Genomic DNA, 26,217 nt, shown 5'->3' with positions numbered 1-26,217 from the left:
GTTGAAATGCGATATACATCTAAAAACTGAAACAACGCTGAAATTTGCTACTTATAATTTAGTGAACTAACTATAGCTTGCACCCCATCATGCACTAATTATAACCTTGCATATTACATCACTTATGATATCTTAAATTATATTATTGATGAATAACTGATGACATTTCAGATGTCACTGATAACACTATCCATGCTCCTGCTATTGACATCACGCGATAAACCATTACATCATTTAAAAAAAGAAAGTTAACAGCAAGGGGCTACAGCCATAAACAGCATAGAATTATTGTGTGTACATGTGTCGGTACATAGAATGGAAATACCATAAGCCATAGAGCCAGGTGTTTCTGTGATTGGTGAAAGTTATATGTGCACAGTTTACCTACGAGTAAAGTTTCAGGGATAAGCGCATCTTTCAAAGCATGTTGTGACTTAAAGAGAAAACTGGTTGAAATAAATGTCTGAGAAAAAACAAAGTTTCTGTTAACAATAGGCTATCTACTGTGTACTTAATTAATAAAAGAATGATTGCCAATGCCCAATGCTCTCTCAGAATCCAGTGGCTAGCTGTGGCATCTGAGACATATCCTGTTTCAGAAGCCAAGGTACCATAGCAACATATGACATCACCCATGATTCTGTTCTACCTCTGTTGTGAAGGTCCAGAAATGTTTACATTCAGTTTATGCTTAGCAGTTACATGGGCTGGCTGTGGATTGGATGGGTTCTTCTTCCTTAAGAAATAAACTTGGAATAATCCTTATCATCAAACGTGCGTCGTCTTGATAATTTCAGCTGCATGAAGATCTTTCACTAGCTCTAATAAATTTCAGTGAGCCAAATACCAAGGCTGTGTAGTTGAATACACCTTTTGCCTCTTAAATCCACTACCAGATGCCCCTTTATCTCCCTCTAGCAGGTTCCTACTTTCTCTCGTTATCATGTGTTTTCAGCTTTCTCTTCATTATTTTTTTCTCTTTGGGTGTTCTACCCTCTCTTAGTCTTAGGACATTTCTGATGTGTAAAAATAAGTGTCAGTCCTCAAAAATGAATGTTGGTGAACCCCACTGGTAACCACATGCTCACATTAAGCACTGCATTCACCAGTGGATAACTTGCCTTTGTTAAATAGATGTTATAGTCAAGTTATATGTAAATTACATACCAGTATTTGGAGTGGTGCACTACCCAGGTGGTCAGTTCAATGAGTATATTTACTTGTAGAGATGTACAAAATCAATTCTTTATTTGCAAAGTCATCCGACAAAACAAAGTTCCAGTCAACACGTTTTGTTCATTAACACATGAACTTCTTCCGGGCGATCGTTGTTCGGTGGGATGGCGAGGAGAGAGGTTCTTCCTACAGCCGTGTCCTGTGTTGCGCGGATCAGGCCACACCCAGGCATACTTCCCTCACAGAACTGCGGATCTTGGCCTTATCAAGGTGGCCATCATAAGATCTGCAACTACTGACAACCTGCGGAACTGACGCTTGGTTGTTACATTTCAAGGCGGGCTCAATGGAGCTGGCCGGCACCACGCGCCACACAGGACACTGGCTGGTACTTTGTTTTGGCGGGACGAGTTCCTCCCTGGTTAAAGTTCTGAAATGTTAGATGTGGGGCAACGGGCGCTCTGCAATCTGGGTAGTTCAGGTATTAGCATCCAGATTCACAGGGTGGCAGGGCGGCGGGAGGTGGGGATGGATGGGGTTGTTGTGTGTCATGTTTTAAGCAGTCAATACAGTGCGCCGTCAACCGGTGATATTGGAGACTGGGTTGGATTCAGGGGTGTGGAGGTGAGATCCATGCTCTCGCACAGCCTAAGAGACCCACTAGGTAGGAAGAACAAAACAAAACACCAATGACCACTACTTTATCTAACTCCATGAAGATATGGTTTTGGAATGTCAATGGGTTAAATAGCAGATTGAAACGCACAATCCCACTACAATTCATTAAGCGGCATGCTCACAACATTGTCCTACTCAGAAAATGCATCTTAAAGGGAATCAATGTAAATCATTGGATAGATTTGGTTAGGCCCTGTAGGTGCACGTGGGATTCACTACGAGATTCAGGGGGGGGGGGGGGGTAGGGGTTCTATGTAAGAAAGCATTCCCTTTCATCCCTTGGAACACTTCAGCTGACCCCCTGGGCAGATATGTAAGACTCAGTGGCCAATAGTAAGGCCAAACCATTAACTTAAGCTCAATATACTCTTTGCCGAGACTTCAGCCCGCTACTCTGGATGAGTTGGGATCACTCCTGTTGGAGCTCCCGCAGGGGATACTGGCCCTTGGGGGGGAGGGGTATGAATGACATGCTCTCAGCAGAGCTGAATGTCCAGGGAGGTGTGTCCTCTGGGAGGTGGGTAGGAGCTTTGGGTGATTTCCTTAAGACAATGGGGCTGAGCGACATCTGGCATCATCACCACCCAGGGCTGCAACAATACACTCATCATTCCAGCGGCACATGACAGTTTTGCATGACTAGACTAACTTATAAAACACATGAATGCCATGGGCCGGTTCAAAGATGCTAGTCACGTGGCTCGGGGGATATCCGACCACTCTCCGGTATTGGAGAGCCCCAGTTGAGAGAATGTTGTGCCCCCATGGATTGACCTGTGGCACCTCAGGGACCCCCAATTTAAGGACAGTGTTAGGGAATGTGCGGACCGTTTCTTTACAGAGAACCAGGTTTCAGTTGACTGCAAGGTGACAATGTGGGAAGCGTTCGAACAGTCCTCAGAGGGCACACCCAGGTGCAAATTGGGGCATCTAATAAGGAACAGAAACTAAAAGGTGCCCAGCTTGAAGAGGAGATCCTGGACTTGGAGACCAAGGTGATAGCACAGGAAGGGACACTGAGTGAGTTGAGGCATTGCCTCTCCCTTTGGCAAAAATAGTTGAGAGATTTGCTGGAGGCGAGAGCCTCAAGATTCAGGGTTAATGAATTAGGTGATAAGGCCAGCAAGTTGCTGGACTGGCTTGACCGGCATGAAACTTCAGCGAGGTGGGTTCCAGAAATCCTGGGAGAAAGGAGGGATAGATTTGTGATGGAACCGGAAGTCGCAGAGGCGTTTACCTCATACTATGAAGATATATACACTTCCACAGCAAGACACACTGAGGCGGACTGCTTGGACTTCCTCAGGGATAATAGGCTGTCGGGCCTACCAATGGGGGACAGGGATAGCTTAGAAAAAGACCTGACAGTGGAGGAGATAACCCTCGTTGCCAGCTCATTGAGTTCAGGGAAGGCCTTGGGTCCAGTCTCCCAGCAGAATTGTATAAATGTATGCTGGACAAGACAATGCCCCATCTCCTATCGATGTTTCAAGAAGCCGAACAGACAGGGAGGTTGCCCTTGATCAGGGGACAGCAATGATAGTCGTCATACCCAAAGAGGGTAAGCCTCCAACATGTTGTGGGTCATACCAACCAATATCACTGCTCAACTTCGAAGTAAAGGTGCTAGCAAAGGATCTGGTGACGCGGCTGAATGTGGGTCTGACATCTCTAGTGCCCCCGGACCAGTCAGGCTTTATGCCACATAGAGGCACTAACATAAATCTCCGTAGATTATTTGGAATTCTTCATGTTGGACCGGACTCCTTCAGTGCCGGCGGCACTCTAATCCCTGGATGCCAGAATCGCGTTTGATAGCGTGGAGTGGACCTACTTGTGGGCGGTACTGGAGCACATGGGATTCGGACCTGTTTATTGGTTGAATAGGATTGCTATATAAACAACCGCTGGCCAAAGTGAGGGTCAACGCAAAAGTCTCCAGAAAATTCCCTCTACAGAAAGGGACCAGGCAGGGTTGTCCTCTATCCCCGATTTTATTTGCCCTGGCCCTTGAACCGTTGGTGACATGGATCTGCCAAGACCCCCTAATATGGGTTATCCCAGTAGGTGATGAGTTGGAAGACCGTATATCCCTGTATGTGGATGACATCCTGCTGTATGTACAGCGACCGCAGCAATCAATAGACAGAATTCTGAAGTGTTCCGAATTTTCTGAGATTTCTATCAATTGGGATAAGTCCCTACTGTTTTCACTGGAGGGGGCGTCCCTAAACTAACCTCTAGATGCAACCCACAGGAAAAAAAGATCAGGGCACTAAAGTCTTGTACTTGTACAGATATATTTATGTAGGGTTGAGCAATTGTGGTAGTGCAAGAGCTGGGAACCTGATCTCCCTAGTTCCCTCAACTTTTGGATGGACAACAACATAAGATTCAGATCTGCTCAGCCCATATCCATATATTATATAATGCGTATCACAGGATAATTAATCCCAAGCCCAAAGTTATTCAAGAACCAATAGACAATCCTCCAAAGAAAATATGCAAAGCTCCACATTTTTTAATGAAAATACTTGTTTTCTTCTTTATTTAATGTTTTGATTGACGATCATTCATTTAAAATACAGTGCAAAATCATAGCCATCATTGCCGACGCGGCGCGTTTCGTCTCCAGGAGACTTCTTCAAGGCTATAAGAAAGTGCATAAGAAAAAGAAAAAATTGTTTTTTTGTGTTAACCAATATTCAAACAATTTTAAATTGTTATGCAACATTTTAAACTTTGCTCTTTTGATCAGCAAAAACGCTTTTCAAATATACAAGGGGATTGTTCTATTTTTAACAAAAATATATGTACATGATTCAAACTTATCATCTTTTTACCATAATGGTGACATGTACATCGAGAAACATAAAAGGAGACACATTTCCATGATACCTGTACAAAAAAGTTTACATTGAATATACAGCAGCATATTCCATAACAAGAGGGTAACAAAAAACTGTTTTACGGGGTTTTAGATTATTTTGTCTACGTTAATGTGACTAAAAAACAACAATTCAAATTATTTCGATAGTGTTGAGATCACATAGCTTGAAATGATAATTCACATTTTAGAAGCTGCCCTTTTGCCTAAAATGAACATTGTCACCAAGCATTTCTCCAAATTGTCATGCATACCTTTCTGTATTTATGTCTATTCCTGAATAAAAAACCAAAACTAGAGCATCACAGCGTTGAGAACTTCAATGGTGAGATAAAATATTCTTATTAAAAGTAAGACCTAGAAAGAAAATATTCACTGGGTTGTAGTTACCAGCTTCTATTGCAAAAGTATTTATCACATATAATAAGCGCAGCTAAAGTTTGTGCTAAAATATATTAAAAAATCTTTCATACCATTCTATTTTTGAAAAGTCAAAGTGTTTTCTCTGTATTGGGCCCGTTGTAAATGTCATCACATTTCTCCTAAGGTGGTACAGTTGCCCCTGGTCTGTAACCAAATAAAATACATATTCATGTCTCTTTTATTAAGTTTCCATATTTTCAACATTTAAAAACTAATCATTATAATTTTAAACATGTCACACGGACGACAGTGCTTATTTGATTGTGAAGTGCACGGCCTTGACGAGCATCACTATAAGATGGCCGCCATGACCGCGAATATGGCTATGTAAGCAAAATCAGGGCAACAAGAATAAGATCAAGCATTGTATATGCCAAAGCTTTTAGGTCTTGGCAGACTAGAAATAAAGTGTTTATCCTTTAAATATATACAGCCTTAATGGATAAAAAAATGTGCTATGCAATAAGACGGATTCATAACATAGATCCAATATTAAACTTGCGGTACGCCACTTCTGCGAACACCATTAGTTAAACGGCCAGCGTATCAGAATATTATTTTATGTACAAAAAGAAACTAACGTTTTAGTTTCGAGAAAATCAAACGAAAAGCATTGCTTATTCATTTATAAAATTACACAACAATCATCATTACACGATGGCCGCCACCCCCGCATGTACATCTGTAAATATGAGCCAAACCTTTAGGTCTTGGCAGACTGAAAGACAAACATTGTCCAATAGGTATATGCAGACCAAAATGGAGGAAGAAATGAGCTGCGCATCTAACACTGCTTGTGAGGCTCATAATCAAAAAGTGCCTATGGATGTTACAGAGTGTAGCGAGGAACAATAAAAATCAAGAGTTTTAACTCAAGGATTCGCAAAAAGTTGCCATGTTTGGTGTGTACGGACATTAACAGACTGCCGTATAACACAGCGCATATTAAAAAGTTACTTTTAATAACACCGGAAAACCCAATTTTTAGAGCTAAATAAAAAGAAATCTTGTACTATGTGGTAGCTAGGTACAACACTGAAACGGTAATACGAATTACTCTAAAATTATAGCCCATTTAAGTATGGCTCTAATCGGGTCAAACTTACTTCTATTTGTGCAGCGTTCGGCGTGGTATCCGAAATCGTAAAAGCAGCAAACAGTAATAGTAGCTTTTGGGCTGTGTATTTATACCCTAAATTACAATATCCTTCACCTGTGTCTGTTTACACACTAGTCGACATCAATGATGGTTATTTTTTCCAGGGTTTAGTACGGCGAAAAGGTCGGCCATTTTGGAATGGGTTTCAATAAGCGCGAATGTTTGTTTGGAATGTATTCCAAAAAACGCAAATGTCTGCCTAGAACTTTCAGCTTTATTTAGTGCCCGTTGTTAGTATGTGCTAATGATTAACAATACAATTGAATATTTGAAGATGAAAAATGTAATCCCAAAGATGATTTTAAATTCAAAAAATATTTTCACGATGAAAATTGTCAAAAAATAAAAAGTATAATGAGTGATGATCTACCCATAACAATATATCAATCAGGATGCACTTTTATTGTATGAAGAGAAAAGAATGAAAATAATTATATAACAGTCATCATAAAACATAAAACAGGGTCGGCCATCTTTTAACGGGTTGTATAGTAATGCTGAGATGTTATACCCAATTATGCTTTGTAGTATACAGGATAAAAAAGGCGATGTATATAAAGAACTCTTCAATTGTCACTATACATAAAAATATGGAAACAAACATTAAATGTGACATATACTGATCTTATTTGACACATTAACAATACCAGAAAGGGAACAATTATTTTCCAATTGCTTCACTATCTTTATATGTGCATTATTTCAGAGAAAATGATGCATCTCATTATTGAAATTTAAACCAAATAATACAGTTCGCAAACAGCAAATTCAACGTGCCTCGACCTGTCTTAAATAATTAGTTCTGTCTCCTTCCCTTTCATTGACAGATATGTGATCAATAGCAAGGAATGTGATTTTTCCGTTTTCTGGATGTTCTGAGTGTATGTGGACAGACATGATATTTTTTGTCCCTGTTTTTATTAGCACACGTTTTTAAACTCCGCACACTGCTGCCTTATTGCATGAACATTTTATCAAATACACAGTATGCGTTGTGTTGCAATTGATAAATGACTCGATATGGAATTCCCTTGAGTTGTTGTACTTGAAATTCACAGTTTTATTTTCTCCCAGTTTGGATACACAACAGCTTCCACATACATAGAAAGCCAAAGGTTTTTCTGGTAACCACGTAGAGGGAGCTTGGCAATTTTGTTTAATGTGGCAAGGTCATATCATACTCTTTATAGTTCTACCTCTTCTGTATACTACTTTTGGTTTATCAGACACACGAGTTTGATTTAAAAAAGTGCCAGTTCTTTCTTAGGATGTTAAACACATGGCCACTGTAGATGTTACATTCCGTTATAAAAGAGACATCAGTGTGATTGAAGTTTTTTCTTTTACTATTTTTTTTCGAAGAGTGGCTCTGCAATCAATCGTCTTAACTTTGTTCTCAGCCTTTTCTAAACAAACTAAATCATATCCTCTTTGGCAAAAGTTATTTTTAATTGTAGTAACATTTTTTGTGAAATTTTGTTCTGTACTACAATTTCGCCGGGCTCTTATCATTTCACCAAAAGGAATGGCAGAAATGGTGGCTTTCGGGTGACAATCTTTTTGTATGGAGAACATTGTTGCTCGCTGTGGGCTTTTCTAAAGACATCACTTTGTATGGTGTCTTTATTGGCAAACAAACAGAGATCCAATATTTCTATCTCCTGTTTCGAGCTTTTTATTGTGAGCCGAACATTACAACTATTAGCATTCAGATATTGGTGATATGCTGTCAGTTCTTCATAGCTGCCTTTCCATATAAGGAATACATCGTCAATGTATCTTCCAAAAAATAAGGTATTGTCAATCCATTTACTCGCGCCTGGACCCCAGGCATGCTCCACCTCATACAAACCCATTAATAGGTTTGCATAAGATGGAGCAAACCTGCAGTTCATCGCAGTCCCCTGCTTCTGTAAAAACCAGACACCATTATGCATAAAAGCATTCAGGGTGAGTATAAGCTCAGACATCTCCAATAGCATTTGGGTGTCTTGCAAATGCTTCGCATTTAGTTTGTATAGATAGAATCTCAAAGCTCTCATGCCACAATCTCTTTGGATGCAGGTATATAAACCTTCTACATCCATGGTTACAAAGGTTAAAATATCCTCCTCCCACTTGAAATCTTCCAATTTACAGACTAAACCCCGGCTGTCTTTAAGAAAGGAGGGCAAATTATCTACAAAGGATTGCAAGAATGTGTCCACATACTCTGCAATTCTTTCAGTGGGGCCCCCATTTCCAGATATAATTGGCCTCCCCGGAAATGCTTGATGACAATGTTCAATTTAGGCAAAAGGGCAACTTCTAAAATGTGAATGATCTTTTCAAGCTATGTGATCTCAACCCTATCGAAATAATTTACATTGTTGTTTTCTAGTCACATTAACGTAGACAAAATGATCTAAAACCCCGTAAAACTGTTTTTGTTACCCTCCTGTTATGGAATATGCTGCTGTATATTCAGTGTAAACTTTTTTGTGCAGGTATAATGGAAATGGTCTCCTTGTATGTTTCTTGATGTACATGTCACCATTATGGTAAAAAGATGATACGTTTGAATAATGTACATATATTTTTGTTAAAAATAGAACAATCCCCTTATATATTTGAAAAGTGTTTTTTTCTGATCAAAAGAGCAAAGTTTTAAATGTTGCATAACAATTTAAAATTGTTTAAATATTGGTTAACACACAAAAAATGTTTTTCTTTTTCGTATGCACATTCTTATAGCCTTTAAGAAGTCTCATGGAGACGAAACGCGCTGCGTCGGCAATGATGGCTATGATTATGCACTGTATTTTAAATGAATGATCGCCAATCAAAACATTAAATAAAGAAGAAAATAAGTATTTTCATTAAAAAATTGGAGCTTTGCATACTAACCTCTAGATGCGAAGACCCAGTAAAGCTAGTGGGGTTCAAGTACCTGGGGAAGCATTAAACGAGAAATCCACAAGACTTCTATGACCAGAACCTTTTGCCCCATTTGACTCGATTTCGACAGGATGCCCAAAGACGAAGATGTTACCACTGACGTTGACGGGTCGAGAGGCACTATTCAAAATGATGACATTCCCAAGGATGTTATATTTCCTGCAGAATTCCCCCTATTGGATTCCAATGAAATTCTTCAACTTACTAGAGGCAGAACTACGCTCACTAATGGCTGGGCATTCAGTGACTGGACAGACCCAGCGTATTGCGTTAACTAATTATATATGGGAAACAGGGGATATGGTTCCCTGCTTTATGACAAGAAGGGAACCAAGGACCTGCCGGCGCACACACAAACAGTGACCAAAACATGGTGGGAAGGGGCGAAATACCTGGGCTGGAGAAACAGACTGACAGAGATCCCCCCACTCCCCCCCCCCCTCTGAATGGGTGACCAACTGACGAAAGTGTGCAAATTGAGGGGTTTCACCAAATGGGAACTACAGGGTTGGAAATATTCGGAGATGTCTGGAGAGGCTGGGCCTTCATTACATTCCAAGTCCTCCAACAAGAGTATGAAATGGGACCGGTAGAGTGGCTGCAATAAGTACCGCGGGGACATGCATATCGGGGAAGGGGAGGAACTGTCAGAAGAGTCCTCATTAGAGGATAGACTATTGACAGATCCACTAGTAGAACAGGTTATCTCGTTAATATATAAAAAAAAACTAGTGAATAATGCACCAGACCCCTTGGGACTACTTCAAACAGCCTGGGAGGGGTACGTAGACACACTGGAGGACTCAGATAGGGTAGAGGCCCTTCAAAGCCCCAGGGAAGTGACAATAAGCTCCTAGTTCCCCCTAATTCAATTGAAGGTTCTCCACAGAGTATGCTGCTTCCGGGGATTGCTGAGCCAGCTGGGCAAGGCAGACTCAGCCCTATGTCAACGGGGGGGGCGGCCAAGAGGGCACATTCCATCATCACACCTGGGAGTGTCATGAAACTCAGAAATATTGGGGCAGAATTTGAGACATCATGTCGCAAGTGCCTGGGCTGTTGATCCTGTTGGAGCCGCGATGGTTCTTACTGGATATAGTCGGGGAGGAGGACTGGCCTAGATACACTAAAATATGACTGGCCTTGGGTGGTGTGGTGGCTAAAGTGGAAGCCGGCAAGGTGCTGGTGGGCAAGTCCACTACCACGAGCTAGGAACTGGCTAGCAGATATGGGCTGATGCTGGCTTGCGGAGCGTACAATCTACCAAATTAGGGGTTGTCCTAAAAAATGGGAGAAAATCTGGGATCAATGGCGGGGCTTCTGAGGGCTGTTGTATATAAAAAAAGAAAACAGCTTTGTCAATATACCTACCCAAAAATAAACATGTAATAAAGATATTTGTTTTTGAGATACTTGCATTTAAAAAAAAGGCTTAGGTGGGATATTTAAAGGGTTAACACATTTGTATACATTTGTTAAAATTTCACGACTCAACCCTGTTAATCACATTCTTTACACAGTGTGATTGCTGGATTAGGGATGGAAGTGTGTCAGCCATCTTGGAACTCACGACTCAGTACCGACTTGAGACATTCCCAGGGTGAAAGTTTTTTTCAAGAGAAGTGGTTTGGGGTGCCAAGAAAAGGGAAACATTTAAGGCACTCCTCATGAGCTCACCAGTGGCTATTTTGTGTGCCTGACCGGACCACTATTTTGTCCTTGACTCTCAAGTTGGAGCTGGCTTGCTAATTTGATGTACTGTAAATAAAAAAAAGTGCAAGCAAAGCCAGTCACTAAAATGAGTGTCTGGCTTTTCTTGTAAGGTGCAGGTCCTGACTATGGTCTGAGCTGGGTGCCCACGTCCACTGTCAAGCACCCCATGCAGGTTAGCCACAGGGTCTGGCCAAAGGCTTGCGCAATTAGGTAGGGCAACCATGGCGGATTGGGCGAAGGGCCGGGTTGCAGCTGATGCCCCTGTCCAGCCCCTGGCCTGGTTGCAGTCCAGGTCCTTGCCCAGCCCCTGCTGCTCACGGCTAACGGCTGTGTGCAACAGAAGATAGTTAGCCATGGTGGGATGGTCCGAAGGCCAGGCTAAATGCCATTCACAGTGTAGGCTCAACATTAAGTTCATCATTAAAAAAACATTGAAAGTGACAGAAAAACCTCAGTCAAAAACTGAGTTATGGTTCTGGCTCAAATGTATAAAACCACCTAAATGTGTAAAATATGGTTGTGAAAGCACACAACAGATTAATCATAACTCAATTTAACCATGTTTTTTCAGTGAATCCCTCATGATTTTTATCATATGCCACATCAAACATTTGATAGCAGGGCCTGGCACTAGCCTAAGCCCCGCCCCAGCAACAGGTGGCCACCACTGCTGAACACAACCGTAAGCCCTATCCGCCATCAACAGCCCTGCCTGCTATGTACGGCCTACATCCAAGTTCAGTGCTCAACACCACGTCCATGGTCAACCTACCTGCTCAACCTGCCACAGGCGTCCAATCCACCATGAGCACAGCCTTTGTCTGTGCACAGTGGGGATTGGTTCAATTGCACCATGCACTCTGGAGGTTGACATTCAGTTCAAGGTCTGTGTCCAACCAGCCATGGGTCAACTCAAGTATCAAGCAGATCTAATTTCTCAAAATATGGATGTGGGATTGGTTATTTATGTATGGTCTGACTATTTATGGCAGCAAATATTTAAGGGATAAATAGACTGCATTTTCTCCTGATTACTAGTCTTAACAAGTGAGTGACAAATTAATATTACGTAAGGTTGTTTCACCTCACATTTCGTTGTTTTCCCTTTACCTTCAGCATTCTGTAGTGGCTGCAAGGTGAGGTGTTCAAGGCATTCTAAACATTCAAAGTAAATAAACAAATGATTGGTACCTAGAAGAAAAAAAGGGGGGAGACCAAGTTTAAAATGTTTTAACTAGTGCTGTATGAATGTCTAGATATTTGATGAAAAGGAGAGAGACCTACATATAACAGGTCAGAATGATTTTATTAAAATTGGGTAGCTGTGAAAGCTGCAACGTTAAAACAAGGAGTGGCAGTGAACAGATACAGATGCATGTATAATATATGCTCTAATTATTTACAACTTAATGGATAAGGAAGAAGAGGGCTCAGTGCGGTCCATATATAATGTCTCTGAGACCCTAATGTAGGAAGACACTGGATAGACCCAGTCCAACAATATTTTCCAGTTGTTACTTTTGTTCCTGAACATACCCTGCCGTTACATACATATCTTGAAATTGACAACCATTAGGGAGGAGTAAAGCTACTTCCGTGTTCAGACAAGCGATCCTGGTGTGGTTCTAAGCCATAGAAAATGAAACCCACATTGATGACCCCTTATCAGAAAAGAAAGCTTTTTTGTAGACACCCTCAGTCATCAGAAGACGCTACCTTATGAGTCTTTGTTAGAATAGTACGTATGGGATGGTATTTCTAAAGTGTGAACCTAGCTGGCAAGCAGTGGAGCGAAATACAGTGGGGTTACAAGTGGGACTGGACAGATGGAAGAGATGGAGCTAATAGAAGGGGCGAGAAGTCAGCCTACCTGAGATAGTGTACCTTGAAGAGGTGAGTTTTCAATTTATTTTTTAAATGCATGAGGTGCTATCCTGATGCTACTGTTTTGATGTTGGAGTGATTGTTGTTCCACATCTGAGTAGGTAGGCTAAGAAGACTAGTTTTCTCCGTCCTGCAGTTTTTAGTTTTTAATCTGCTGATATTGGTGCTCCTTGTCTGGTGTAAACCTCTGGATACCCTTTGTTTGTCACATAGGTAGACAGGGTTCTTGTTATAGAACGCCTTATAAACGATACAGCTGAACTTGAAGGTGATCTGGGTTTGCAGTGGTAGCTAGTGTTGATCCCTCAGCATGATACTGATGTGTTTGGAATTCTTCAACGGTCTTATTAACTTTTGCATGAAGGATGCCAATGAAGGTAGTGTTGGTGTTCTCTGGAATGTCTTTGAGCAGGCCAGCACCTTATCTAAGTGAAAGGTGAATTTTAATTATTCTTCTATAGTCTTTTCATGGGCGAAAAAGTGTAACTTTTTTCAGGAGAGAAAGATTAAAACAGGCTGGTTTGGTATTCTTGGCAATGAGTTCCTAGAGTGAGATTCTTGAGTCGAGGGTGATTCAGAGGGATTTTCGCCTCTTCTGTCAGTTAGGGGAATGAAGCCTGTTATGCTTTAGTTGGAGAGCCTTGACTGAAAAATAAAATGTTCAGTACTATTGGCAAAGAGGAGGAGTTTGGTCTCCATTGGATTTTAGTATCAGGGAGCATGTAGACATCCATATTTGAATGCGTTTGTGGCAGGCTTTGAGCCTCTGTATGCCACTGGTTTAGGAGAAATCGAGGTAGAGCATATTATCAGCACTCTGGTGGATCTTGTTGCTGCTGTCTGCAAGCATGGCTTCCAAGGATTCCATGTAAAGGTTGAAAATGATGGGTGAGAGGATGGAGCCATGGGGTACTCTGCAGGGGATGGACAGAATATAGAATATGGTAGGTGCTATCTGAATGAGCTGCTTTCGGTTGGAGATGTAGGACGTAAACCATTATATAATTTGTAAACCATTGTAGAATTGTGCAAGCAAAGCCAATTCAAGTTTCCTGGAAGTCCATGTTGCTTTCAATAAAATAGTTTGGAAATCATGGAAATGAAAATGCCTGAGATAGCAGATGTTTATTGGCATATATGCCCTTTCTGCACACATTTTACGGGTTCTTTATTGCACTTCTGGTGTCTTTCTAAAATTTATGGTGATAATTATGTTTTTGGGTTGTGCGTTGTCACAATTGGGTGAGCCTTGGTTGGTGCGACACTACTCGGAGGAAAAAGTTTTCATGAAAAAGAGCTCTTTATAGAATGTCCTAGAAACATTGTTTGTAATAAAAGGTGGTTTATATATTGCCAGATAGACATACTCTTATACATGCTTTATACCCCGTGTTCTTAGGCTGCATAAATTGTATATAGAATTGTCTCATTAGTTCTTCTTTTTGATTCTTATAGACAGATTATTATTAGCCCTTGTCCTGATGAGGCCCATATTCATTGGGCTGAAACGCGTCAACACCTTTTGAGAAGACACCATTGAAATCGTTTACGTTGTATAAATAGATAAATGCGGAGCTGTTTATAACTAGACAGGTTTAAGTAATATATACCACTTAGGCCCCGCTTCTTTTGTAGATCTTGATTTACAGGGTTTGGATGAACACAAAGTTGGAGATTAGTTTTGTTTGTGATTGAACTCACGTAGAAGGGATAATTCATTTGCTCTTTTTCATAAAATAGTTGGATATATCTTTTCCTAGGTCTCACTTCTTGTTTGCTTAATATGAGATAGCAGATGTGAGATCAAATAACTTTAAGTCCCAGTAATTTCTCAAAATTGACTTTTTATCCCACCCTTAGTCTTCAATGATTTGCTGAAGGGCTATAGGAATGGCAGGGAGCATAAACTATAGAAAGTAGACTTTACTGATAGAGTTTACCTAAGCTACCTGTACTTGCTCCATGTGTCCTGACAGATAGCAAGAGCAGTGCCAAGAGTACAAAAGGTCAGTCAGGGGTAACAGCTGCTTTCCCCTCGCTACCCCTAATTATGTCTACTCTGAGACATCAGTATTGAGACTAGAGCAACTCCATGTATGGTAGTGAGAGTGTCACTTTCGTTGTCAGCCAGTCCCACTGAAAAACAGTAACTCTGGTGCTGTTCTTATGTCACCGGTGGCTCTGTTAAGGTTTCCAGATCCAGTTTGTGTCTTGGAGTTATGTAGCCATGTGGTATTTCTATGGCGAAAGTCTATCCCAATGGTGGCAGAGCACTGTAAATGATCAAAGGCAAGCATAAAGTCAATGAGTAAGAGTAGATGGAGCTGGGCTTAGAATGGTTAATCCATTGTGATGTGGTGTTCTTTAGAGAGGTGGGTCTTCAACTCTTTCCTAAAATGGAGCAACATCAGGGCAGCCCTAATGTGTACAGGATGATGTTCCAGATTCATGGTTGCTAGTTAGAAAACAAGATATTTATAAGACGAGGAATATGCTTGAGGAAAAATGTATCCATCAGAAAAAAAAACACTGGCAAGTCCACTTGGTATTGATTTAATATGGTAACATGCATGTGTTAGCAAAACAAACTCAGACCTATTGACTTTGGTCATACCTGCACACATCAGTGGGCAAAATACAACAACTTGGAGATGCAGCTAAGGAAAAATTTGTCAACATGCATTTGAAGTAACATTAATAGTTTCACTCTTCAAGAATATTTTCATGTGCTCCATTGCAAAGCTGTGCTCCTGCCTTTCAAGTGGCGAAACCTCCATGTTGCAGGGATTAAAATCATACCTATTTTTTGTATGGCTTTGCATGACTGTCTCTGTATTGAACCCTTTCCTGCTGTGTTTAATGATACAATTATTTGGCAAGAATCTCGGCTAGTTAAATTTTCACCTTTAATTTCACTTGTTATCTGTGACTCATGAGTTTAAATTATTATTGGAAGGATCAGCACAAGCTGTTATATTTCCAAAGAGCTCCTTTGAAACTGGCAAAAAGTGGTATTAGTTGTTGTACGCAACCCATATTGTTATAATACTGATAACAAGTATGGATCAACAGTTTCAAGCAAACTGCCAACTCCCCTCCTACTATTGGGTGCTGTTCACCCTTCTGAAGTCCCCAGGTCCACCTTTCTATTGCTTTTTTTTCTCCCCCTTTTTACGCTCAGTTCAATAAAATGGGCAGTTTGGAGATTTCTGGGGACAGATCACAAATTTTGCTGCATGTCACTGCAAGATCGCACTGCAAAACCTAGATTTTGCGGTATTGGGTGGTACAAATGGTTTCGTACAGGACACTTGGAGAAAGTATCCTGTTTGCCCTGGCTAATGGGCGCAACAAGAGTCTGCGCAAAATTACACGGTAGTCATGAAAAATGTATGTAATTTGTCAGTGATCAATCAATCACATGTTTAGTAAGTGCGGCTACTCACCCCTAAGGGTCTCAAGGCGCTGGCGAGGAGCGGAGGTGCAGGTTCCAGTCCATCAAGGAGGGGCTCTGTCAAAGAGCCAAGTTTTTAGGTTTCTCGTGAAGATGGGGAGTGATGTGGAGCGATACGGCATTACAGGCTCTGGCCATTAGGAAGGAGAAGGAGAGGCCTCCCAATTTGGTCTTTCTGGCACGGGGAACCATGGCATAGGAGAGCTGGGCTGATCATATGGTTCTTTGGGGTGTGTGGAAGTTGAGTTGGCTGTTGAGGTATGCTGGTCCGGTGTTGTGGAGGGCTTTGTGTGCATGGGTAAGGATCTTGAAGGTGATTCTAGCCTCGATGGGGAGCCAGTGGAGTGTGCGCAGGTGCTGGGAGATTTGGCAGTGTCTTGGTAGGTTGAGGACCAGCCTTGCGGCGGCGTTCTGGATGTTTTGTAGCTTGCGGGTGAAGTTTTTGTTTATTCCGGCATAGAGTGCGTTGCCATAGTCAAATCTTCTGGTGATGAGGGCGTGGGTGACCATTTTTCTATGCTCGAGGGGGATCCATTTGAAGGTCTTACATAGTTACGTAGGAGGCGGAGGGTGTGGAAGCAGGAGGATGTAATGGAGTTGATCTGGCATTCCATTTTGAGCTCGGAGTCTAGGATGATTCCAAGGTTGCGTGCGTTATCCGTGGGGGTGGGTGGACCTCTGAGGGCAGGGGGGCACCAGGTGTTGTTCCAGGCGTTGGGTGTGGACCCATGATGAGCACTTCTGTTTTGTCGGTGTTGAGTTGTAGGCAGCTGCTATTCATCCATTTGGCAACAGCTTCCATGCCTTCTTGAAAGTTGTGTTTGGCTGCATTGGCTTCATTGGATAGGGAGAAGATGAGTTGGGTGTTGTCTGCATTTGAAACAATGTTGAGTCCGTAGGTTTTGACAATGGGGGCGAGCGGAGCCATGTAGATATTGAAGAGCATTGTACTGAGGGAGGACCCCTGGGGGACTCCGCAGGTGGTTGGTGTAGGGTCCGAGAGAAAAGGGGGGAGTCTGATCCACTGCTTTCTGCCGGAGAGGAAAGAGTAGATACAGTCGAGGGCCTTGTCCCTGATCCCTGCGTTGTGTAGTCTGCGTATTAGGGTGCGGTGGGATACTGTGTCGAAGGCCGCTGAGAGGTCGAGGAGGATGAGGGCTACTGTTTCTCCTTTGTCCAGTAGGGAGCGGATGTCGTCTGTTGCAGTGAAGAGGGCGGTTTCTGTGTTGTGGGTTTTTCTGAAGCCGGATTGAGACAGGTCGAGGATTTTGTGCTCTTCAATGAAGGTGGCGAGTTGGCTGTTCATGGCATTCTTGATGACTTTCACTGGGAATGAGAAAATGTGTCTAATCTTGATTCCACCTTCTGCCTCTTTTATCCATCACCATATACTTCTTGTTTCTTTATTTCATTCTTGAAGGTTCTTTTTTATTCCTGCTTTCTTCCATTGTTGTTTTTTCATGGCTTTCTGTTCCTCTTCCTTTTTCTCTTTTCTGCCTTTTACAGTCTTGCACTGGCGCAGGCTACAGGTGTGTGCTTTAAACTGTTGAAGAGCTGTAGCAACAGTATTTTACCACCAAGGAAGTGGTTAATGGTTGTTTGTTACAGGAACTTTAAGGGATGAGTTGCATTTGGCTGGTAATGTCATAGCGTTTGCTGACATATTCAAATTAGCAACTAAACATAGCACAAACACATACAAAAAGTGACATAACACTACAATTAAAACATAACATGGCATAAAAAAATGGGCAAAACAGAAGACAATACAATACTTGCAGGGTAGTGAAACAAAATCATTGCAATTCCAAAAGAAATATAGAGCATATCACCAACACAACTCAATGCCACACAGCAAATGTGCACAAATGTTCTTGTCACACATTACCACCTACAAATGTCTATTTTCTTAACTGGTACCAGGTGGTAAAAAGTGTTTGGAACAAGCATTACCTTAATATTGTCAGTCAAATATATTTTGTGATCCTTGGACCTCCTGACACTCAGTACTGCAGTTCACTAACCACCTCAAATGCCAAAGATCCCTTTTGTACTTTAAATTCCTCTACCATCAAACTTTCATTGAAAGCCAAATCATTTTCTATTGAAGTTCGTGCAGCAGTGGCAGCCAGGTGCATTATTTCCATGAACTGGATTAGTGTTAAGAAATTTGGTCTGAAGCGAACCGTGAATATAAAGGATAGCACGAGCAGCGGCAGCCGGCACATGTAAGAGCAGTGGGGCGGGTTCGGGGGGGACGGGAGTTGACAGATGACGGAATATGTCAAATTAAATAAAGAAAAAAATATATATTTCCAGGGCACAAGTCCCAAAAAAAGAAGTGGGGGGACGCTGACGTCACGACAGGAAGTGACATCACGAAAGGTGGCTTGCACTCAGTTGCAGTTTATAGTTATCGAGCTCCCAGTAAAATAAGTCGGGGGACGCCGTCCACCCGCGGGGTACCCCGACTTGAGCCCTGCCTATTCCATCCTTGTTGACTTCCCCCACCCCTCCACCACCCCACTGCACCTACTTGCAACGGCCGCGACTGAACATGCACTTTATACAAACATTATAGAAAAGAAAGTACATGCTATTTCCTTCAGAATTACTTACTGTCTTCTGTTAGTTCTTAGTTGTCAGATGGGAACGGAAGGGGAGGTGTTCTGAATAACTGCCTGCTTAACTGCAAAGTTCCGATGAGGGAGTGGTTGAAGTACCAACCATGCTTATGTTTTTAAGGGAGAAAAAGATGTACGGTTGTATGCCAACCGGACGGTGGAATTTTCCAACTAAAAGTGAAAGCTCACTTACGTAACATAATACAAAGAACCTCATGGCAGCAGAAAATGTGCTGCTTGTACCAAAGGTACTTTGTGTGTAGCAGCTCTTCTCAGGGGAAGAGGGAAGGCAATAAGAGTGGGCAAGGAGTAGCTTCTAAGTTAGGCGGTCTCAGTTTCATACTATGGCAACCTTCCCCATCAGTCCCCTTTGCTGGGTTGGTGTCCCACGGTGCACCCACAGGTCGGTACAGGAATCCACCTCCCTGCTGCTGCTGGACATTGGTTCTCCTCAACTTCTTTTGCCTGGCTGACCCGCTGCCACTCTCCTTACAATGAATGAATTAATTAATTAATATTTTTAAAAAGCGCACAAATACTCATAAGTGCCTTAGCGCTGATGAGCTGTTGTAAAGGGACTGTAACCATCCTAGAATTAAATGTTGTAAAACAGCCAGGTTTTGAGTGATTTACTGAAATGAATGAGGTTCTTCTGATATTTTAGGAGTGCAATCCGAGAGTGAAGATGTGGGAGGTGGAGACTGAGCTCAATGCTAGAAGCGGTGGAGGTGGACATTTGCACCATCTCTCGGTTGCAGCAAAATAGGTTACAGTTCACTTAAAAAGTAACAAAAGCGTGTGGCGGCCATCTTGTGGCTGGAGATCCATTTCCAAAACTGCCAGTTGATCACTTTACATAGAGTTTCTGCCAACGACGTATATTAAAGTAAAAAGAACAAAAATATCAAAGCAGCATTTCTTTGTCCCCAAGGCAAAGGAAAAAACAAGAAAGGAAGTAAAATACTTTTTACATGTAGACTGCCGCTGAATACTCAATAAAAGGTCTTATCATAATTAACCTTTGTCTCGGGTAAGCTCCATTCTGTGATCGTGGAAAGTGACTGTTTTCTGCCCACTAATCAATTCAAAATACAATGCAAATGTACAAGGTACCAAGCAACGCTGAGACCCCATCAGTATTCTCTCTGTATTCTTTTTTTCACTACTACCTGGGTCTGTCACAGAGATAAAACTATGTTTGGCCAAACCAAAAAATTTACTTGCTCTTGCGCTGTGTAAGGATTGATAGCGCAGAATCACGATATAATAATAAACCACATTTGTAAAGCGCGAAAAATCCCCCGTAAGGGTCTCCAGTCGCTGATGGCCATCGGGAAGATTATTACAAGCTATTGCCCAGAGTCACATGGGATCGAACCGTGATTCCCCAAGTCAGTCGTCCTGGCTGCGGCTCCACACCTCTCCCATAATGTTCTGAGCATAGAATTTCAATAGCTCTTTGCTCTGTTTGACTACAACCCTCCTACTCAATTCAAAAAGAAAATCTTGACTGCTTCACGCCCTTCAACTGACTGTTGATTTGTCCTATCAGGTTACATATCCTAATAAGCTATGTTTGTTTTTTCACCCTCTGAAACATTCCACATGTTATGTTTGTTTAAGTCTTGTTATGAAACCTTTAAAATATTTGGAAATATGCCATTGACTTTGCAAATTCGTCTAGTTTATATTTTGTGCATATACTGCCATTTCTTATACAGCAAATTGTATGAGGTTGCTTTTGCCTAAATTGCTATTGGTCCTTTCTTTCTAGGGTTCTTCTTCGTATTGTGTCGAAATGCCACGAGGAAGGGTTGGACCATCATCTGCGTTCATTCATTAAGGTTAGGTGTACCGCATATTAGAGCACTAGGGGTATTAATCTGATGTCACTGTGTAAATGATCTGTTCCTCTGATTTTAAACCCCGTAGTTTGCCACAGGCCACAGAATCAACCAGGTGTAGTAGCAAGCAACGAAGAACACATACACACGAAAATTCATACTTTCTCTAGTGTAAGTTTGTCTATTTGGAAACAGGGAAAATGAACAGAAGCACAGATGTAAGGCTACACCTTTATTTTTATAGATCTTACTTTTGTGGTGCAATGGGTGAGGTACATTTAGCCCCAATTATCTACACATCATGCATTACACCTCTATTCAAGACATTGTGCTTCTATCACGAGCCAATACCGCCTGGTAATACAACGAGGTCTTGAGAATGTTATTATGTCACCCTTAATGCCTCCAATCTCACTTCAGCTAGTAATTTTTTTAAATCATATTATGTTATGTGATATCATGCCACAGTCAGACCGGGTCGTAAAAAGGTGGTCCACGTTTGTAAATTGAGAAACTCTCAATATTTTTTAAGCCATGCTGTCTGGCTGGGTCTCCGAGGGCGGCACTTGTGTGGTAATATTACAAAAATGCGACAATAAAACTCACTATTTTTTTCCCTGTCAAAAAGTAAAAAAAATTCAACACATCCTTGCTCTTCCGCCCACCAAGTGTGATTGAACCATCCACGCTGCATGCTATAATAGCATTCACAGCCTGCACAGTGGTGCTTGCTGCTGCCGTGTAGTCTTTATTCAAAGTTTTTACCAAACCTGCACATACACACCCACAAAACAAGGCCACCACACCACAAAACAGGCCCACACACTGACCTATCAGACCGGCCTATTGGGCACTGCCAGATTGCCCTATGTTCAGTCCAACCGTGTGCCATATTATGTTTTTTGATATGTTGAGTTGTATCATGTTATGCTGGGTTATAATATTTTACGGTATGTCATGCTAATATATATATTGTGTTCTCTTATATTAGGATGTGGTTGGAAACACTCTTATGACATTTATGTTGCCCAATGGCACTCATAGCTTTGTTCATAGCTGTTATTCTATCTTGGAAAACTAGGTCTTGTGTGATTTGCAAAAGTCCCACAATTTCCGTGGCCAGTTGCCATAACTGCCTTTCCCACTGCCAGTAAACCATTAACCTAATCTCTGGGTTCTCATTTAAATACTGGTTATTGTTTATTGGCCCCATGGCTCTTGATAAGATATCTGACTATGAAAAATGTGCTGTTTTGATAAAACATAGCTTTTATTGGTTGGGGAGGGGATAAGGCCAATTTACCAAAATTAAGATAGCACACAAACGGTGTTTAGAAAATGTTAAAACTTGTTTGTAAAAAAACCACAATGGTGTACTAACGGATATTTATTATGAAAGCCATTTCTTCTTGGATGTGCCATCCTGTAGTACCTTCGTCTCACTTAATTGTTCATGGTTAAAGGACTATGGGCAAAATAGCATTTGCGATCACAAACACTATTTTTTTTACTATGTAAGAATCCCACTTTAGGTGTCAGTAAAGATTCGCTGACTTCAAAAAAGGAGTGCAAATGAATATTGGTTTGATATTTGTCGCGTCGTAGTGACAATAACGACTGACACTTCTTTATGGTTTAGGAGAGCTTTATTACTGCACATCCATCCTCGTCCCTGTCCCTACTCTAACTGTCCCCTTGGTTCCTTTTCCCCGGCTCCTCCCGTTCCTGCTCCTCCCTCTGTCTCCACCCCTCAACCACTAGACTGCGTCTCACCATACTACATCTCCCCCTTTCTTAACAAAATGAGCTTAATGTCCTTAGTGTTCGCAGTTCTTCAATCCGCCACACAGGTTGGCGAACAGCCTGCTCTTCGAGCCTCAGTAGTGTCGAATCCGAGGTGGGCTTGACTTTGGTCGATTTTTCTGTTGTCTTAATCAGGGCGTTCTTGATCACGTTGCGTGTGGACTGTCTGCTCTCACATTCCGCAGTCGGCATGTCTCTTTCCCGTGGTGTAACTACTGTTGGTTTAGGTGCTCGATCTCTTTCATGGGTGGATAGTGTTCTGGTCCTCTTCCGAGCACCCGTATCCACTTCTGCTTCCGTTTGTCTTGTCCGGTTGAAGGCAACACTGTCCTCCAGTTTAGGATTATGTATGCCAGACAGTATGGTGCTATCTGATGAGACTGTCTTGGCTTGGTTCAGTAATTCATTCACCGCCTTTATCTTTACTGCCTTTTGCTTCGTCAGGTCAAAAACAATACTGTCTTCCTGTTTCGAGTCTGGGATGCCGGCCGGTGAGGTATGAACGGTGGAGGTCAGCTTGGTATGACTTGGAGATTGATTTGCTGTCTCGGGTTGTGTCTCCCCCACCTGCTCGCGCCTGGAACAGGCAGACTCTGGGGTCGGCTGAATGTTAGTGTGTCTTGTTCTCCTCCGATGATGACTTAGTTCTCCTGACACGTCTGGCTTCCTTTGCGGATTGACTGGTTGGTCCGTTTTTATTTGGGTGCTTTTGGCCACGATGCCGGATTCCGTTTTATAGGACCAGGACCAGGGCCTTCGAGTCAACCTGGCTGCCCCTACCTGGGGTGACGGTGTGGTATTAGTGTCACGATGCACATGTGCTCGATGCGACGGGTTGTCTGGTGGAGTGATCGAGTGTGCATTGACATTGGTGTGGGACACGTCGCTCTCGACGTGAAGAGTGTCCCTTGGTTCGCTGATGTGTTCAGGTGCTTGAAGAGTGTCTCTTGGTTCACTGATGTGTTCAGGTGCTTGGCGCCATGGCCGGTGTCGGGACCACGACTCTGTCGACTCAAAGGATCGGACCGACATGCTGTCTGAATCAGAGGAGTTCTCCCTCACTTCCCTCTGAGAATGTTTCTTTAGGAATGTTGCACGTGGTTGTTGTCGGGACCATGGCTCTGCCGACTCAAAAGATCGGACCGTCGTGTTGTCTGAATCAGAGAAGTTCTCCCTCACTTCCCTCTGAGAATGTTTCTTTAAAAATGTTGCACGTGGTCGTTGTCGGGGCCATGACTGCGCGGAATCAAAAGACCGGACCGACGTGCTTTCTGAATCAGAGGGGTGCTCCTTCAGTTCCCTCTGTGAGTGTTCATTTGGGAGATTGTTTGAAGATTCCGTGCTTGTTCCTTGTGCTGGATCCCAAGCTTTTGCCTCTTCGTCCTTCTCGTCTGATGTTACCCATCTACGCTCTGTTCCTTCGTTGTCGCGGGGCCCATGGATGCTTTGAGGCCCATAAAGGCATGAATCATGGCATGGACCAGTCCGTCTTGTGTGATCTGGTTCTCCTTCCCAATTGCTTGATGTTCCCGCACCTCTGACTTGGGGTTTGTGTGTTCTCCGGCCAGATGTTTCCTTGGACTCGTCTTCACTGCTTGTCGACTGATGTCCCTGCGCCGACTTTCGGTGTTGGCCAGTGCGACCCCTTCTTCTCTGGTTAGTCTTTCTCTCCCACTTGCTGTGCGGGATGCCTTCTTGACCAGGAGTGCGATCTGTCCCACTTGATGCTCTTTCTTCCTCCTTTGAATGACTCTTTGAGGAACTCCTGGGGGGTGAATAACTTTTTGGAATCGTCTTGTGGATGGTTGACTCTGGGTCATCTGACTCCGAGCAGTCCTTGGTTGACCTTGAGTAGTCGGCTGCTGAGAAATCTGACTCTGAGTAATCTGTGTTATTTTCTTTGTCACTGTGTCTTTCCCGTTGTCTTTTTGCTGGTCTGTCTTCCCTCTCTCTCCTTGCAGTTCTGTTTGTGTTTTGAGGGTTATCTGTCCGGGCGTCTTGATAATTTGCTTTCAGATTCGGGGCCTTTGATTTGTCTCTTACCTTGACGTGCAGTCCAATTTCAGCCTTCCTGATGATTTCTTCCAGTGACCACTTTCCTCGCAAGATCTTGAGTTTCGTGTCGGGGTTTGCGCAGCCTTCAATTATCCGGAGTCGGACTGCGTCCTCATTCGTGAAGGTGTTGAAGTGGCAGCCTTGTACCAGGTTTTTTAACCGAGTGATGAAGGTTGGCAGTGGTTCACCTGGTTCCTGCCGAGCTGTGTTGAAAGTGATGCGCTCTCGATCCACTTCCGTTTGTGCGGAGAGACGGGCACATAGTTTCTCTTGGAGTATTTTATAGATGTCTGTGTCCTCTTCGGAAAATGTTTCGATAGGGCATCGGCCCTCTGGACCCACCAAATGGAGGAGCAGCGTTAGGCATTTCCTCTCTCTTTGTTCTCCATTGGCATCCAGGAAATCACTCAATGTGGCCAGCCATTGGTTCCGTTGGAGACACAGACTCCAGGTGTCCGTCTGCATCCCTGGGGGTGGTGCTTCAAAGCAGGGATTGAACTGTTGTGCGATTTCTTCCCCCGCCATCAGAGGAGGATTTTGATGGATCATGTTCGCAGAGCACCGGCTGTTCACTTGTGATCTGTATGTAGTCGAAGCCTGCGGTCTAGTCATGCGCTGGGACGTTAGCAATGCTTGTTTGGCCTTCGCCAGTGCTCGCTCGGTCTTTGCTAATGCTTGTCTAGTTGCATGTATCACTGCTTGTTTATTTGCATGTACCAGTGCTTGTTTACTCTTAGCCAGTACTTTGTCTTTGCATGTACCAATGCTTGTTGATTTGCATGTATCAATGTTTGTCTTCTTAGATTGCTTCTTGCATTTGCATGGGCTTGTTTGTCGTCTTTTCAGCGCTTTGTTATTCTTCACTTGCATTCGCCAACGCCTGTTTGCATGCGTCAATGTTTGTTTTGTTGCAGTCACCAATGCTTGCTTCACTGACAGTTGCCAATGTTTGTTTATTCTTCACTTGCATTCGCCAATGCTTGTTTGCATGCGTCAATGTTTGTTTTGTTACAGTCACCAATGCTTGCTTCACTTACAGTTGCCAATGTTTGTTTACTCTTCACTTGCATTCGCCAATGCTTGTTTGTATGTCTCTTGCCCTTGCCAATGATTGTTTGGTCTTTGTCAATGTTTGTTTGTCCTTTACCAATGCTTATTCCCACTGCTCGCCTGACTTAAAGATGGCCGCTTCAAAATTGCACAGGGATGTCTTCTCAGTTGCCTGACCCTAAGATGGCCGCCCCACTGGAACTCTCATTCACCACGAGATTTGGGTTCCATGCATTCTTCAGCTCACTCGTCTCACGGAGCACTCACCGGCAGCCAGCCTCTTCATGCAGCTCGCCCTCCGCACCTCTTCAGACGCTCCTCAGGCACTGGAGCAATCAGACGCGATCCAGGCGAGCTCCCTGTTTACCGCGCGTCAGGTAGGCGATGTCTCACGCATCGGGGGTGAGCTTTTCTTCCGTTTTGGCGCGAACAGCGCTCGGTCAGCACCGCTTGGCAGGCGGTCTCCGTGGGGCGCCGTCCTCCACGTGAGGGCACTTTCTCTTCTCTCTTGGGGTCTGGCAGAGTCAGGG

General features: G+C 42.9%; 1 protein-coding gene across 5 annotated transcripts in view; it reads left to right on the top strand.

Moving 5' to 3' along the window:
- DOCK11 (dedicator of cytokinesis 11) overlaps positions 1–26,217 on the top strand; it is a 1,133,414-nt gene that overhangs the window by 615,419 nt on the left and 491,778 nt on the right. For all 5 annotated transcript variants that reach the window (XM_086918718.1, XM_086918717.1, XM_086918722.1 and 2 more), the window contains one exon: positions 20,710–20,779. In XM_086918718.1, the coding sequence (XP_086774844.1) occupies positions 20,710–20,779 (70 nt within the window). The remainder of the gene's footprint in view (positions 1–20,709; positions 20,780–26,217) is intronic.

Source organism: Lissotriton vulgaris, chromosome 4_1 (assembly GCF_964263255.1).
Source record: "Lissotriton vulgaris chromosome 4_1, aLisVul1.2, whole genome shotgun sequence".
Lineage (NCBI taxonomy): Eukaryota > Metazoa > Chordata > Amphibia > Caudata > Salamandridae > Lissotriton > Lissotriton vulgaris.
The sequence above is the reverse complement of the archived record's forward strand: the minus strand, read 5'-3'. Positions and strand labels throughout refer to the sequence as shown.